The sequence below is a fragment of the Pelophylax lessonae genome (assembly GCF_965119305.1).
Source record: "Pelophylax lessonae genome assembly, chromosome: 5".
In the NCBI taxonomy this organism is placed as follows: Eukaryota; Metazoa; Chordata; class Amphibia; order Anura; family Ranidae; genus Pelophylax; species Pelophylax lessonae.
Window position 1 is genome coordinate 286,050,863 of NC_138772.1, and position 15,689 is coordinate 286,066,551.

The 15,689-nt window shown below is 44.1% G+C and overlaps 1 protein-coding gene across 1 annotated transcript in view; it reads left to right on the top strand.

Moving 5' to 3' along the window:
* The first annotated feature begins 776 nt into the window (after positions 1–776).
* The window catches only part of MYO10 (myosin X), a 312,628-nt gene continuing 297,715 nt past the window's right edge, over positions 777–15,689 (top strand). Inside the window, exon 1 of the mRNA XM_082257742.1 lies at positions 777–996. Within this exon, the coding sequence (XP_082113868.1) occupies positions 976–996 (21 nt within the window). The 5' untranslated portion in view covers positions 777–975. The remainder of the gene's footprint in view (positions 997–15,689) is intronic.

Genomic DNA, 15,689 nt, shown 5'->3' on the forward strand with positions numbered 1-15,689 from the left:
AGAGCACACAGGGAGGGAGAGAGAGAGAGAGAGAGAGAGAGCAGGGAGGGAGAGAAAGAGAGAGCACACAGGAAGGGAGAGAGAGCAGGGAGGGAGAGAAAGAAGAGGAAGGGAGAGAGAGCAGAGCGAGAGAAAGAGAGAGAGCAGGGAGGGAGAAAGTGAGAGGAGGAAGGGATAGAGCACAGGGAGAGAGAGAGAGAGAGGTTCTCTATGGCACTATAAACCCCAGCACTGCAGGGTTAAATCCCTCAGCTCATGCTTCTAGCATGAACAGGTAATAAAACTTTGTATGGTGACTAGAAAACCCAAGAACTTCTACTAACAGTCTGTCTGCGGGAGCTATGCCATGTTTACTTTGCCCAGAGTTCAAGTAGAATGTACAGAGAGTGAACAGGGGTAAAGTAGAAGTGCAAAGCCCATTATAAGAAGGAATGCTCGGCCTCGGACTGATGATGGACAGGTCTGCCCTGAAGAGCCGTTCCAGCTGTTGTATCCCCCCTCCTCCTCCTCCTCACACACAGCCCCTCTCAGTGCACTGTGTCCTGGCCGTCCAGTTGTTGATGTCCTCGTGGCTGCCCAGTGAATGCGGCCCCAATCTATCTATCTATCTATCCCAGAGGCACGAGCTCACCTTTGACAGGAAGGCTGAGCAGTGCGCTGTAAGGACGTGTGCAGAGAAGGCTGATTGTAATGATAGGGGAGGGACTGAGGGGGGCAGGCTTCCTGAGAAGTGTACACTACGAGGCAGCCCAGACACTGCACTCTACTCTACGGGACAGCACGGGACACCGGGCTCCGGACACTCTATGTACAGGGAAGGAGCATGTGCCACACTCTGTGCCCTGCCTGAACTCCACTCAGGATACCTACCTAGGATAAAGGTGCCTTCAATATCCCAGGAGGAGAGGAGAGGAATGGAGTGCCTGGCATAGTCCATCCAATCTGAGTGTAGACTTGCTGAGCCTGGGACAGACAATGGATAACTTCTTTACTGAGGTGAGCTGTGCTTTGTACATTGCATTGTTTGTTTATGGGAAAAGGTTTGTCTCATGTTCTTCCTGTGTTTATAAATACAGGGCTGTGTTATTATTCTGCTATGAATGAAGGGAGCTGGGGGGCATCCTCTGCACACCCATGGGGCTTCCAGGGGGGCATCCTCTGCACACCCATGGGGCTTCCAGGGGGGCATCCTCTGCACACCCATGGGGCTTCCAGGGGGGCATCCTCTGCACACCCATGGGGCTTCCAGGGGGGCATCCTCTGCACACCCATGGGGCTTCCAGGGGGGCATCCTCTGCACACCCATGGGGCTTCCAGGGGGGCATCCTCTGCACACCCATGGGGCTTCCAGGGGGGCATCCTCTGCACACCCATGGGGCTTCCAGGGGGGTATCCTCTGCACACCCATGGGGCTTCCAGGGGGGTATCCTCTGCCCACCCATGGGGCTTCCAGGGGGGCATCCTCTGCACACCCATGGGACTTCCAGGGGGGCATCCTCTGCACACCCATGGGACTTCCAGGGGGGCATCCTCTGCACACCCATGGGGCTTCCAGGGGGGTATCCTCTTCACACCCATGGGGCTTCCAGGGGGGCATCCTCTGCACACCCATGGGGCTTCCAGGGGGGTATCCTCTGCACACCCATGGGGCTTCCAGAGGGGCATCCTCTGCACACCCATGGGGCTTCCAGGGGGGCATCCTCTGCACACCCATGGGGCTTCCAGTGGGGCATCCTCTGCACACCCATGGGGCTTCCAGGGGGGCATCCTCTGCACACCCATGGGGCTTCCAGGGGGGCATTCCTCTGCACACCCATGGGGCTTCCAGGGGGGCGAAAGGCAAAAACTTTGGGTTCGCTTTTTTGTCATCGGTGTCTGTGATCTTCCTTCAATTCCTGTCCTATAGAAGTGAGAGGGAATCCCTGCTTGTTACCACAACTAGTGTACCCATTGGAAATGTTTTCCTGGTGACAACCCAACATTTGGGATTTACTTTCCCTACAGCAAGTATGATTCTCTCTGAGGCTGGCTAAGTCTTTTTTTTTCTTACCCATTTAAGACAAAAAAAATGTCTCAATTCCCCGATCCACATCAAATCTTTGCCACTGCGATATTGTATTCCAACAGCGTGTAGGCTTCCTCGCCGTCAGATTTCGCTGATCAGCGTTGCAGGATATAGCCGACAGTGCTGATCGAGCAGCAATAAAACGACAGGGCGGTTGTACAGAGGTCATTTGGTAGACTGACTTCTGTACAACCACCCTGTCCATACGTGGATCCAAATTCGGCCAGTCCCTGCTGAATCCTCTGAATTTCCATCCATGTATGGCCAGCTTAATGGGATAAGTATTCCAATCCCTCACCATACTATTCTAAACAAAAATGCCTTTAGAGAAGCATATCTAAACCCAAGTGCAGAAATTGTTGGTATTTGAGATTACCAGTCATTAGATGTGGTGGCTGCATTGATTTTCTTTTAGTACACGTTTTCTTCCTCCCTCATTAGTAGTAATTCTGAAATTAAAGTAATAATAAAGTGTTACTAAACCCACAACAATAAAATCAGTCTGTATATGCAGTCTTTAAAGCCTGATTGGTATACCTTCTATGGAACCTAAGGGGTTAATCCTGCACATTGTGTAAAAAGGCTGTTTGATCCTGTCTTCTCTAATTGTCCCCTTCTTTTACTGTCCCAAATGCATCTCCTGATAGAACAGAGCCTTGGGGGCACTTTGCACATGTTCAGTTTGGTGTGTTTTGCTAGAGATTTTTTTTTTTTTCTGGGAGGGTGCATGTGATCAGCACAGGGCCAGTCAGCACTGTCCAGACAGAGGGTCAGGGGTCATGCAGCATCATAGGACAGTCGAAGGGGAATGAAAACTCCTTCTACAAACTTTAACCCGTGCTTGGCCGGACACTGATATAAATTATAAGACTGCTATATACCGCTGATGAGAAAAGGTGTTTAGCAGTTTATATTTACTAAAATAATTGCATTTCCATGTTCTGTGTACTGTGGGAGACCAGATATAGTGAATGCAGGGTGCTGGGTTTAGAGCCGGTTCACATACGGGCGACCTGTGAAGTTGCGGTGCACAGCGCGCACCGCGACCTCGGAGCGACATGCACGGACTTCATATCATTGAAGTCAATGCAGGTCGCCCCAAAGTAGTACAGGACCCTTTTTCTAAGTCGGAGCGACTTGTGTCGCTCCTATTAGAACGGGTCCTGTGCTAATCTATGGCAGGCGACCCACGGCGACTTGTCAGGCGACCAAGTCGCCTGACAAGTCGACCCAGTGTGAACCGGCTCTTAGTAACAGATTAAAATAAATGTAAAAAAAATAAATAAATAAATAGAAAACATGTTATACTTACCTGCTCTGCAATGATTTTGCACAGAACAGCCCCAATCCTCCTCTCCTTGGGTCCCCCACCAGCACTCCTGGCTACTTCCTCCTGCAGAGTGTCCCTGGAGAAAGCAGCTTGCCATGGGGGCACCCAAGCAGGCTTGCTCCCGAGCCGCTGCTCTGCCTGTTCATTCACACACAGAGCTGCAGCTCGGTCCAGCCCCCTTTCTCTCTTTATTGGCTCACTGGCTGTGATTTACAGCAGCCGGAGCCCTTGGCTTCCACTGTTGTCTCAGTCAATAAGGGGGGAGAGTCCCCGGAGAGCCAAGGCTCTTGTGCATATTGCTAGAGGAAGATAGGGCTCAGGTAAGTTTTAGGGGGGCTGCTGCAGACAGTAGGTTGTTTTACCTTGAAGTTTAAAAAACCTGGAGCCTTTAGATCCACTTTAACACACTTCCTGTCCTGGGGTGACAACCATACTTAGCAGCATTGTCACCACAGGACAGGGAGTGTTTTAGGAGTACATAACACTGTGTTAAGACTACATAACACCTCCCTCTTTAGTCAATGGACACTTTGAATAGGTTATCAACTATAGATCAGTTATTCTTATCAGGAGAGACTGGTTGGAAAAGAATGTGATCGTTTATCAATCGATATCTTGCACATCAGCATATTGATAGTTATCGATCACATCTCTGTTTTCACTATGCAGTCTCATAATCTGATTGAGTAAACTGCAATTGAAGTCAGAAAGAAAGCATCTCAGTGCTGCGGGGTAATGCAAAAGTGATCTGTAATTTTCCTTCTTGGATGGTTGAGTGAATCTGATCTACATCAAGTCTCGACTCTCGAGTGATCAGAAGGGAAGTTATACCAATTCATTTGTTTGGCAATTTGATCCTTTTGATTAAATCACACTTTTGGACGGATAATAAAATCAAAGTGTGTATAGATAACATATATATATATATATACACACAGTATCTCACAAAAGTGAGTACACCCCTCACATCTTTGTAAATATGTTATTATACCTTTTCATGTGACAACACTGATGAAATGACACTTTGTTACAATGTAAAGTAGTGAGTGTACAGCTTGTATAACAGTGTTAATTTGCTTTCCCCTCAAAATAACTCAACACACAGCCATTAATGTCTAAACCGCTCACAACATAAGTGAGTACACCCCTAAGTGAAAATGTCCAGCACTGCCTTAACCCTTTTGAAGTTCACCAGAGCTTCACAGGTTGCCACAGGAGTCCTCTTCCACTCCTCCATGATGCCATCACGGAGCTGGTGGATGTTAGAGACCTTGCACTCTTCGACCTTCAGTTTGAGGATGCCCCACAGATGCTCAATAGAGTTTAGGTCTGGAGACATGCTTGGCCAGTCCATCACCTTTACCCTCAGCTTCTTTAGCAAGGCAGTGGTCATCTTGGAGGTGTGTTTGGGGTCATTGGTATGTTGGAATACTACCCCGAGGCCAAGTCTCCAAAGGGAGGGGGTCATGCTCTGCTTCAGTATGTCACAGTACATGTTGACATTTATGGTTCCCTCAATGAATTGTAGCTCCCCAGTGCCAGCAGCACTCATGCAGCCCCAGACCATAACACTCCCACCACCATGCTTGACTGTAGGCAAGACACGCTTGTCTTTGTACTCCTCACCTGGTTGCCGCCACACACGCTTGACACCATCTGAGCCAAGTTTATCTTGGTCTCATCAGACCACACAACATGGTTTCCAGTAATCCATGTCCTTAGTCTGCTTGTCTTCAGCAAACTGTTTGTGGGCTTTCTTGTGCATCATCTTTAGAAGAGGCTTCCTTCTGGGATGACAGCCATGCAGACCAATTTAATGCGGTGTGCGGCGTATGGTCTGAGCACTGACAGGCTGACCCCCCACCCCTTCAACCCCAAAGACAACCTCTGGATATGACACTGAGCACGTGCACCCAACTGCAATGGACCATGGCGAGGCCTGTTCTGAGTGGAAACTGTCCTGTTAAACTGCTGTATGGTCTTGGCCACCATGCTGCAGCTCAGTTTCAGGGTCTTGGCAATCTTCTTTTAGCCTAGGCCATCCTTATGTAAAGCAATAATTTTTTTTTTCAGATCCTCAGAGAGCTCTTGAGGTGCCACGTTGAACTTCCAGCTCCCTATTCACACCTGAGATCTTGTAACAATAATAAATCACATGACACCGGGGAGGGAAAATGGCTAATTGGGCTCAATTTGGACATTTTCACTTGGGGTGTACTCACTTTTGTTGCCGGACATTAATGGCTGTGCGTTGAGTTATTTTGAGGGGACAGCACATTTACAGTTATACAAGCTGTACATTCACTACTTTACATTGTAGCAAAGTGTCATTTCTTCAGTGTTGTCACATGAAAAGTTATAATAAAATATTAAAAAAAAAAAGTGAGGGGTTTACTCACTTTTGTGAGATACTGTATATATATATATATATATATATATATATATATATATATATATATATACATCTTTTTTTTTTTTACACTTGTTGAACAGATATAATAAAACACAAGGAGCAAATAAGAGACATTTGTTGTTCTAGTTCACCTACACTGTAACCTGGCCATATACCAGTAAAATATCTGTCCAAAATTCGCATTTGAGAACATTTATTTGAGTTTTCAGTTTCAACTGTAGAGAGGAGAAGATTCGAAGGAGCAAGATGGAAATTTTTTCTCGAATAAACAAAATTCTGTGAATGTGGTTTTCATTTGGGAAAAATCATAAAATTTAAAGAAACCTGTTTAATGCATCTGGAATTCCATTTAAATAGCAGATCTGGATGAAATTTTAGAGATTGTTGAGCTGAATTAGTTAACTCAACGATGCCAAGAAATAATGTTCTCACCAATGATTTTTCAGAATTTCTGTGAGAATGTTTGGACAAAAATGTGTGTATGACTAGCTTTAGGGTAATTTCAGAGATGCAGCATTTGTTGCGATCAGAGGGCCATCTGTGTACTGATCCCCCGTTGAATCGGAGCAGAACAGAACGATTGTCACTTCAGTGACATCCGTGTCCATTCAGTTTCTTCCTCACTGAACTGAACGGACCCATATTTGGTCCATGGGCTGGCGAATGTAAACAGACATGCGTCCGTTTACATCCTTTTCTCTTTGATCTTTCACCTTCAGATGGTGAAAAACTGAAACGGATGCAAACCTGGCCTGTTTCACTTGGGTGCCGTCTGGTCCAGTTGGCAGAAGATCTGTGAGCAGATTCCCTGCTGGTTTGGAGAATAATGGGACAGAGGTCACCTCAGGTATTATGCATTTACAAACTGGAGCTTTCTGGACCCTTGTCGGATCTGTGGACTGCCGTTTACATCAGACTGCACTTGATCCGACATAGTCAGAGGTAGTTGTGTGTAAACGGCAACACTTTTATTTATATCCGCCTGCTTATAGACTTTTATAAATTTGCCTGAAAAACTGACACTAATCATACCACCCTTGTGAAAGCTACCCTTAACTTTTTTTTGCTTCTCTGGACCTAGACGGACTTGGAGGTAGTCAGGCGCATCTGCCTGTTAGTAGACTAAAGACGGCCATACATGGATGGAAATTCAGCTGGTTCAGCAGAGACCGGCTGAGATTTGATCCATACATGGGCAGGCTGGTTGTACCCAAGTTGATTCATCAATTGACTTGGGTATAACCAGCCTGTTGCTTTTTTTACATACTTTTACTGCCGGCAGCTATAGCTACTAGCAGTAATCATTGTGTTCGGCTGGCCTGGTAGGCTCCCTATGTCACCCTGCGGGCAGAACACTATATTGCTGCAGGAAACAACAGTCAGTGTTGATGGGGGATCAAGTGATTTTCTTTCCTTCCACCCGTTGTAGAAGGAAATATAATCAAATCATCTATGAGCTGCCTAACATTGAGCTTTTGTTCAGATCTGTTTAAAAAACTGACAAGCAAATCTAATCTGCTCGTCTGAAAGGACCATTAGGTAAGTTCCTACCTTTTCATGTTTTGGATTCTGTATAGGCCTGGGCAGCCTTTCTCAACCTTTGTTTCCTAGTGGAACCCATGTTATAATTTACAGGTCTCAGGAACCCCTTCTATAAAACCGATTCATCAGGGATCAGTGGGAAAATGACTCCTCTAAGCGTGTTAGAAGGTCAATCAGAAACTACTCAAGGAACCCCTAGTAACCTTTGGAGGAACCTTATGTACGGTACGGCGGCGCTTTTCCACTGCATGGAACCGAACGGTACGGCTCTCAAAAACAGTACCACCTCGAATTGTGGTTCCAAGAGGTACCATACCCGGTACCATATCCCACAATCCTTTTTATGCAGTCACTACTAGCCACTGATTGGTCAGAGAATCCCACCCACCCCGTTGTTATCCCACCCACTTAACTTTAGTACTACTTTAGTGGAAAAGCAAACCATACCGTACCGTACCGAACTGTTCCAACACCGTACCATGCGGTACCAGCAGTGGAAAAGCAAACCGGGCCAAGCAGGGCCGAGTAGAGCCGAGCCGGTACTTGCAGTGGAAAAGTGCCATTAGATTACCCTGTAATGAATGGCTGGACTGAGGGAAGATGCTGTGTCTGGTTGCGATGTGTAATAATGCACAGGATGAAAAACTTTTATTAGATCTCAACTTTTCCTGAATTCTTGGAAACCTCCTAAAAAAATATTTTCTCAGTTCCTGTCGCCTTTGACTTTCCTGTTTTTTCCCTGAAGTAACAGGGATGTGATGTGGACGGATATATAAACTGGACCTTTCCCCTTTTTGTCATTTATATCTGCCCTCAGTATTCTGCAAGGTTTTGGATCTATGGCAGTGCTGCTTTCACTTTTCCGAAATTCTTTCTAAGGTTTTTCTATTACATGGCACATATGTGCAGGAGCAGAGCATAGCGTGTGACTGTATATTTTCTTTTTATGGCTTTATCCTTATGTTTTGTTAGTGGCCAATTCTATATACAACAAAACAAAGCCGCTATACTTGAAACAAGGAGATGGCAGAGTGCCTGATTTCTCACAGAGGTCTGGTATTTCCTTTTGTTTGGGTTTCCTGTGAGGGGTACCTTGATGGCTGAAGTTGAGCGTGCAGTCCGACTCACACCAGAGAAAGATGAGATGAATATCTGGCAAAGTACTTGGGAGAAGGAAAAGATTATAGAGGTGTTATTGCCTTTAGATCTTTGTGTGATCTCACACATCACAGTGCATGTGAAGGCCAAACTTTTTTTTTTTTTTTCCATTGGAAATGGTTAAAACCCTGCCAAATTTTTAACTTTTGCTAATTTTGTCCCATTGGGGATCCCCCCTCCTATAGACACAACAAACTTTTCAAAGTGCTGGATCTTCTCTTTACATTTGCTACTCAAACAACTGTCACCATTGAAAGATTCCCCCTCTATTGTTTTTCCAGTAACAAATTAATTTGTACCATTTTTGTACACTATCTTTCTGGTGACAGTGGTCACCGGGACAAATAGAGAGAGTGAGTCACCTGTGCAAGGACACAGACTGCAATACAATCCTGACAGAGTATGTTTTGATACACTTTAAATCTGAGATTCGGGCAAACAGTTAAAAAACATATGAGAGCTGTTTTACAGCCCATTCACACTGCCGCGACAGGATTTTGTGGGGCGACCTGTGAAGTCGCAGCGCGCACCGCGACCTCGGCGCGACTTGCAGGGACTTCATATAATTGAAGTCAATGTAAGTCACCTCTAGGTCGCCCCAAAGTAGTACAGGACCCTTTTTCTAAGTCGGAGCGACTTGTGTCACTCCTATTAGAACGGGTCCTGTACTACTCAATGGCGAGCGACCGACCGCGACTTGTCAGGCGACCAAGTCGCCTGACAAGTCACGCTAGTGTGAATGGACCCTTACCTGCCAAATGTTTTTGTATTTCTGTGCATCCATTGCTGAGATCTGCCTCACAGCACAGGAATTAAAGTGTGAGTAAATTTACATGGTTAATATTTACCTATAGGAAACCTCTAATAAGGCTTCCCTATTGGTACAGTAATTATCTCCTAAACGTATACCATTTAGGAGATATTTACTTGTTAATTGGCCCATGATGTCACCGGGCATGCACTCTGAAGGATGCCTGTGCTGTTCCTTCAGAGTCCTGTGCCATTAATAGTGGCCATGTGCGCAGGAGTGATGACTTCATCGTGGCGCGGCCAATCAGACAGCCGGAGGACGCAAACCTGAAAGGAAAGTGAAGATGGAATTCCTGTCAGTGGTGACAGCGCGTCACTGGAGGGCTTCGTTTTAAGGTAAATTTCACATAATGTGCTACTATGCGATATAACTTTATCATACAGGTTTAAAAAAAAAAACATGGCGGTTTACTACCACTTTAGCCTAATCCTTCTCTTTTGCAGTTTCACTTTCCCTTGAGGCCCTTAACACTGATGCGCTTTTGCTGTGCTTTTGTGCAGCTGAGTTCGCACTTAATACGGATGTGGCTCACAACAGGGGTCCAGGGCGTTCCTGTTCTCCGTTTCAGGAACAAATCAAGCCCAAATTTTTGTCTGAATTTGCACCTGAAACTGAGCAAAAGATGCACAGGAACCCTGTGCAATCTGCTCCATTGAGAGCCAGGCACACTCTACTGTCAAAACCTGCATCCAGTTCACACTAGTGTGAACCCAGCCTCAATCCCATGGAACTCCTTGAATTAGTGTGCTGCAGGTGTGATGTGGTGCATTTTGAAAAGTCCTGCATGCTGCATCTTTGGTGTCCCATTTCAAAATTGCACTAAAGTGCACTTCCCATTGAAATAATTGGAAAACACTTGTGGTTGCTTTTTTTAAATCACTTTTTGAGTCACATGTCCAGGTTCCACAGGTGCATGCTGGGAGTCAGGCAACCAGAAGCACACCAAAGCATTAAGTCCAGGATATGCATTTTTCAAAAATGCATAAGGGTCCTTACAGGTCTCATTCTTTATTCCCACTCCATATCTGGACAGAGAAAAGGGAAACTGCACACTATTTAGCTCATCTATAGGTCATTTTGCTTTTTCTTTGTGTGCTCCCTGCACTGTAGCACACTGGACTGTCTCCTTGTGTTGCTTCCCCCTTCCCTCTTTGAGCTCTGCTTCACAAGAACTGCAGAGGCTGACATCATGTCAAATTCGGATACTTGTACTGTTTGCATTCAAAATATGCATTTCATGATGTATTAATGATTGTAGGACTGTATTCATTTGTGTCATTTATATTTTTTATACTTGGAGTTCAACTTGTGTTTGAGGGATTTTCCCTCAGTTCTGGTGTCATCAGTTTCACCAGACAGGTAGTTGCGTTTTAGTGTATTGTGAATTGTGTTAGGCAGCTGGTTGATTTTAAATGGGCGGTGAACATGTATATTTTTGGCAAAAACTGCACCTGACCCTTTTTTGTGAAGGCAGCATTACCTTGCATGGCCATTTGTTACCTTTAAGCGAGCATTGTTGCACATTACATTAATGAGCAGCACAGTATTGGCAATAGGCTTTAATAAATTTGGTCATACACTGGAATAGGGAAACACAATTTGCTTTGATATTTGGCTCCAAAGCTGATCTTCTGATTCATGGCAGGGATTCTAAAATAAATTGTTTAATGAGAACCTGTTATGTACTAAAATGCTTTCTGGAAAGCACATACCTTAAAAAAAGAGGTTGAATACTTACCTATCCTGACCTCAGCACAGCTCAGTGCTGCTCTGTTCCTGGATACTGGTCTTCTGAAGACTGCTGAGAGACCACCACATTCCAGAGTGTTCTTCTTATTCTTCTCACTGGTTCTCCACTCTGTCACTGCTGTATTCTACAGTGATGTGATATCAGTGGGAGGAACCAGTGAGGGTTTCAGGGATCACAGAGATTGACACTCCTGGAAGTGTCGGTTTCCCAGCAAACTTCAAGGGATCAGTTGTATTAAACAGAGTGAGATTAAGCGGCATGGGTGGCAGGAGAAGTGAGTATTTAGCCTCTTCTTTATAGAGATTTGCTTTCCTGAAAGCCTTTTAGTCCATGACAGGGTCTCTTTAGGGACTACATAATGGCACAGATAGGGTTTGATAGCACAAAGGTATATTGCAGCTCAAAACCTGCATAAACACCATATTACAAAAAGTATTGTGATGTCTGCCTTTACATGCAAATTAACTTTAATGGAATTCCAGACTTAGTTCATAGGGTTCAATATTGAGTTGGCCCACCCTTTGCAGCTATAACAAGCAAGGTCCAAGCAAGGTCCATTAAGACATTGAGGACTTTGGGGTGGAGGAATTTGACTGGCCTGCACCCTTACCCTATAGAACACCTTTGGGATGAATTAGAGCGGAGCCTGTGCGCCAGGGCTTCTCTTCCACATCAGTGCCTGACCTCACAAATGCCCTTCTAGAAGAATGGTCAAACATTCCCATAGACACACTCCTAAACCTTGTGGACATCCTTCCCAGAAGATTTGAAGCTGTTGTAGCTGCAAAAGGTGGGCCAACTCAATATTGAACCCTACAGACCAAGACTGGGATGCCATTAAAGTTCATGTATGTGTAAAGGCAGGCGTCCCAATACTTTTGGTAATATAGTGTACTTTACGTAAACCTGATTATCAGCAGATTAGCTATAAAATCACCAGTTATGATCAAAGGGTTTTCTATGGATACTTTTTATTACAATGTGTGTTACACGATTGCAAAGACTATAAGGTGCTATATGCCAATGTATACAACTAGAATTGTTGCCTTATTTGTGCAGTGCTCATTAAAAGTGTTTCAGATTGTAGTTTGGCTTGTGATAATTGGATGGTGTATGTTTTTTATCCATTTAGAATAATTGCATCCTGAATTATTTAAGTTGGGAGTAGAGTAATATTTGCTACAGATGCCTGCCAGCTGTTGCAAGGTGACCGTATTTCTGCATAGGGTCACACTCCCCTGGGGTCACTATACATGGATCAGTGTTAGTAAGTGAGGCTGGCAATCCAAGCATGGCAGGGTGAGATAGGCAGAGTAAAGGTTGGCTTCAATAACCAGCCCTTGTAAGTCTCCTAAATGCTCATTATTACTGGGAGACTTGTTAGCAGTGTTTTCATTTGGAAACTACCAATGTGAAATGAGAACTTCAAGGTCAGCACTCAGACAGCATGTTAATGCAAAACTGAACTGTATTATTCACACAAGCCATGTGATGTGTTGTCTCGGGCTGTGTTGAATGGGTTGTTTGATTCTGTTTCTAATACCTTGTAATGTCTACAGTGAAGATAAAAACCATGCTTTCTCTTACAATAAAAGGCACATTTACAAGAAATTCATATCATCTCATTGGCTTGCTTAAACTGCAGGACAGGATGTTACAGAATTTAAAAAGTATGGCGAACAGAGAAACAATGATGAATACCACATTATTTTTTAAATTTTGCTCCCCCAGGTGTTATAAGTGAGCACTTTTAAATGCATGCAATTGCGATTGGTGCTAAAGGCTCTTTGACTTGTCTGATGAAAGGGTTCATTGAGCCAAATGGTTCAAAACACACAAGTGTTCAGTAAAGGTTTTGCATTTCTATGCACTACATCATGCCCTGATTGTTACCTGTGATAGCTAGCCTCCAACAAATGCTACAGGCCTGTCCTTATTTGTTGATGCCCCCAAACTTTGTCTAGGAGAACAATTAAATGTAGGCAAAACACAACACAAATCATGCAGGTAGTAAATGCACATCAGCTCATTCTGGTTGCTGAAGGCATGTAGTAAGTCTTTGTTGGATTAATGCTACTTGTATGTAAAATTTTGTCATATGGCATCTATTAGTCTTTGATTCTCACTCACATTCTACAGTCCTGGTTTGATTTTACTTGACTCGCATTCATGAATATCCAGCTTCAGATCCAAAATCCCACCCATGCTCTCGAAACTTAGTCCTTCTCCACAAACCAGTAAGAAGTATTGGCTGATAGAATCCAAGGACAATATAACAAGAAAAGAGCTGGACAGCTTGGCAGCCTGCATAAAGGCTAATTGCTTTCCAAAACACTTTGTACTTGGTTATGTCTGCAAATTCAGACAGAAGTCCATCGCTGTGGTCATATGTATAATATTGATTGAGGCATTTTACATACTTAGGTAGCAATATAAATGAATAAAGGAATGCAGGATGTTTGCTTCAGAGACTGCATAGACATCAAAAAATGTTATGTCCAGAATTTTTCACAACATTGCCAGAAATAAAATGAGTAAAACCTAAATTTTTATGTTATTTTATATTACTTGAAAGTAGTCACATGCAGAAAGGCTTGCTTTTCATGTAATGTTTTAATTGTGTGCATAATACAAAATGCATTTCTGAGTAGTGCATTTTGTTATTTAGAGCCAGTTCACACTGGGAATCGCACAGGAACGTGCTCCTGTGCGATTCACATGCAGGTGTATACATTGTGATTTCAGCTCATTCATTTTGAATGCACTACTTTGGAAACTCACTGCAACTGGATCCCGTGATACTTCTGTGCGATCTCATGTAGGCACACGCATTGCCTTTGTTGCATGTGTTTGGAGTGTCATTGGCTTAATATTGACACCCACAGCAGATCGCAGTTCAGTGCGTTTTGACCATGGTACAGGAAATAAGTACAGCAGCTATGAAGGTTTGGCTAGTCGGCTCAAACTGGCCATACACAGATCAATTCCTGTGATTTCAGATAATTTCTGTGAGTCAGATGAAATTTGATTTGTGGATGGTCTTGCCAACACTGCCCAGCTCAACAAACTTTGACTGCAAAATCGAAAGACCCAGCTGGAAAAAAGTCATTTGAACAGGGACTGCTGCCAATCAGCTGCATTCATTGTTAAGGTATTCTGACAGCCACCAGTACCAGCTTTCAGAATATAATAGCTGACAGTGGGAGATTGGTCCATCCACACTGTTAAGCATGGATGGGTGAATCTATAGATTTCTCATTCGGCTCAGCATGTATGGCTAGTTTTAAGAGTGATTTTCTTTCCTGTAACCACGAAAATCCTTCCCGCTGAACCATTATTGGGGGGGGGGCATCCCTGCTGGAAGAACCCAACGATTATTGGTAGCAGCTCTAATAGCCGCTAGCAATAATCGCATGTAAAATCCGACAGGCTAGTTGCATTTATATTGATCGGTCTATCAACTTGGTACATTCAGCCTGCCTATACATGGTTGGAACCTCTGCCAGTCCCTACTGAACCGATCAAGATTCAAACCACCTATGGCTGGCTTAAATCTTAGGTGACCCTGCCACTACCTATATACACTTAAAATGTCACCCATTCCGGCTATTTTTGAGACTGTGCAATGCTGCTGACTACTGTAAAAAAAAAAAGCTGTCAATTTGGCAAATAAAAAAGCCTACTATGGTTGGCATGTAATATGTAGCATTTGCTGCACCTGCCTGTATCACTCATTGCCTATTTATTTCCATTGACATAAGCCAACTTTGGATGGTACTGAGGCACACAGCATCACAGTGACGCTTTGCTGCCACAATGGTGAATTTACCTAGGCATAAGTAAGCTTAAGCCTCGTACACACGCACCGATTGTTGGCCGACCGATCGGCCGTCTTTTGTCCAGTGTTGTTGTGTTGGATGAAATGTGCTCTAGACTTGCACTGGACTTTTGTTGGCCGACAGAAACCAACTTCAGAAGTGATGTCATGTGCTGGTTTACTTTCCGTGTTTTTTTCTTCTCTGAGCATGCCCAGTCTTGCTCATCACATTTTTGTCTGCCGAAATCTGTACTGACTGACGAACAATCGGCCGTTTTGTTGATGGCCAACAAAAATTTTATAGCATGCACACCAGATTTTGTTTGGCCGAAAAGTTGCAGTCGGTTGTCGGAAGCACCATACTAACAAGCCGACAATCGGCCGATCGGACGTTGGCTGAAAATTCACGGCCAACAATCGGTGCGTGTGTACGAGGCTTTAAGCAGAATAGGCAGCCCTATTTTTTCTGTACTTGGTTTAATTTATGATTTAGGCAAATTCACAACCAGAACTAACATTATTCCCCTCAGAATATGGTGGCACATGAACCTAGGGTACTTTCTATACAATCAAAGGATCTGCTGGCTGTGAGTTTTGCAAAAAACCAACATAGAGGAAGGTAAAACTATCCATTATGTATTTTGTGGCTTACATTTCATTGTAAAAGTACAGTATAATGATCATAGTAACACAACATTGTAAATACATTCCACTGATGGAATGGTAAAATGTTGTCTTATGTAATAATAAAACAATAAAATGATAATACATAACACTTTTGGATGTTGGGATGCCTCTGTTTG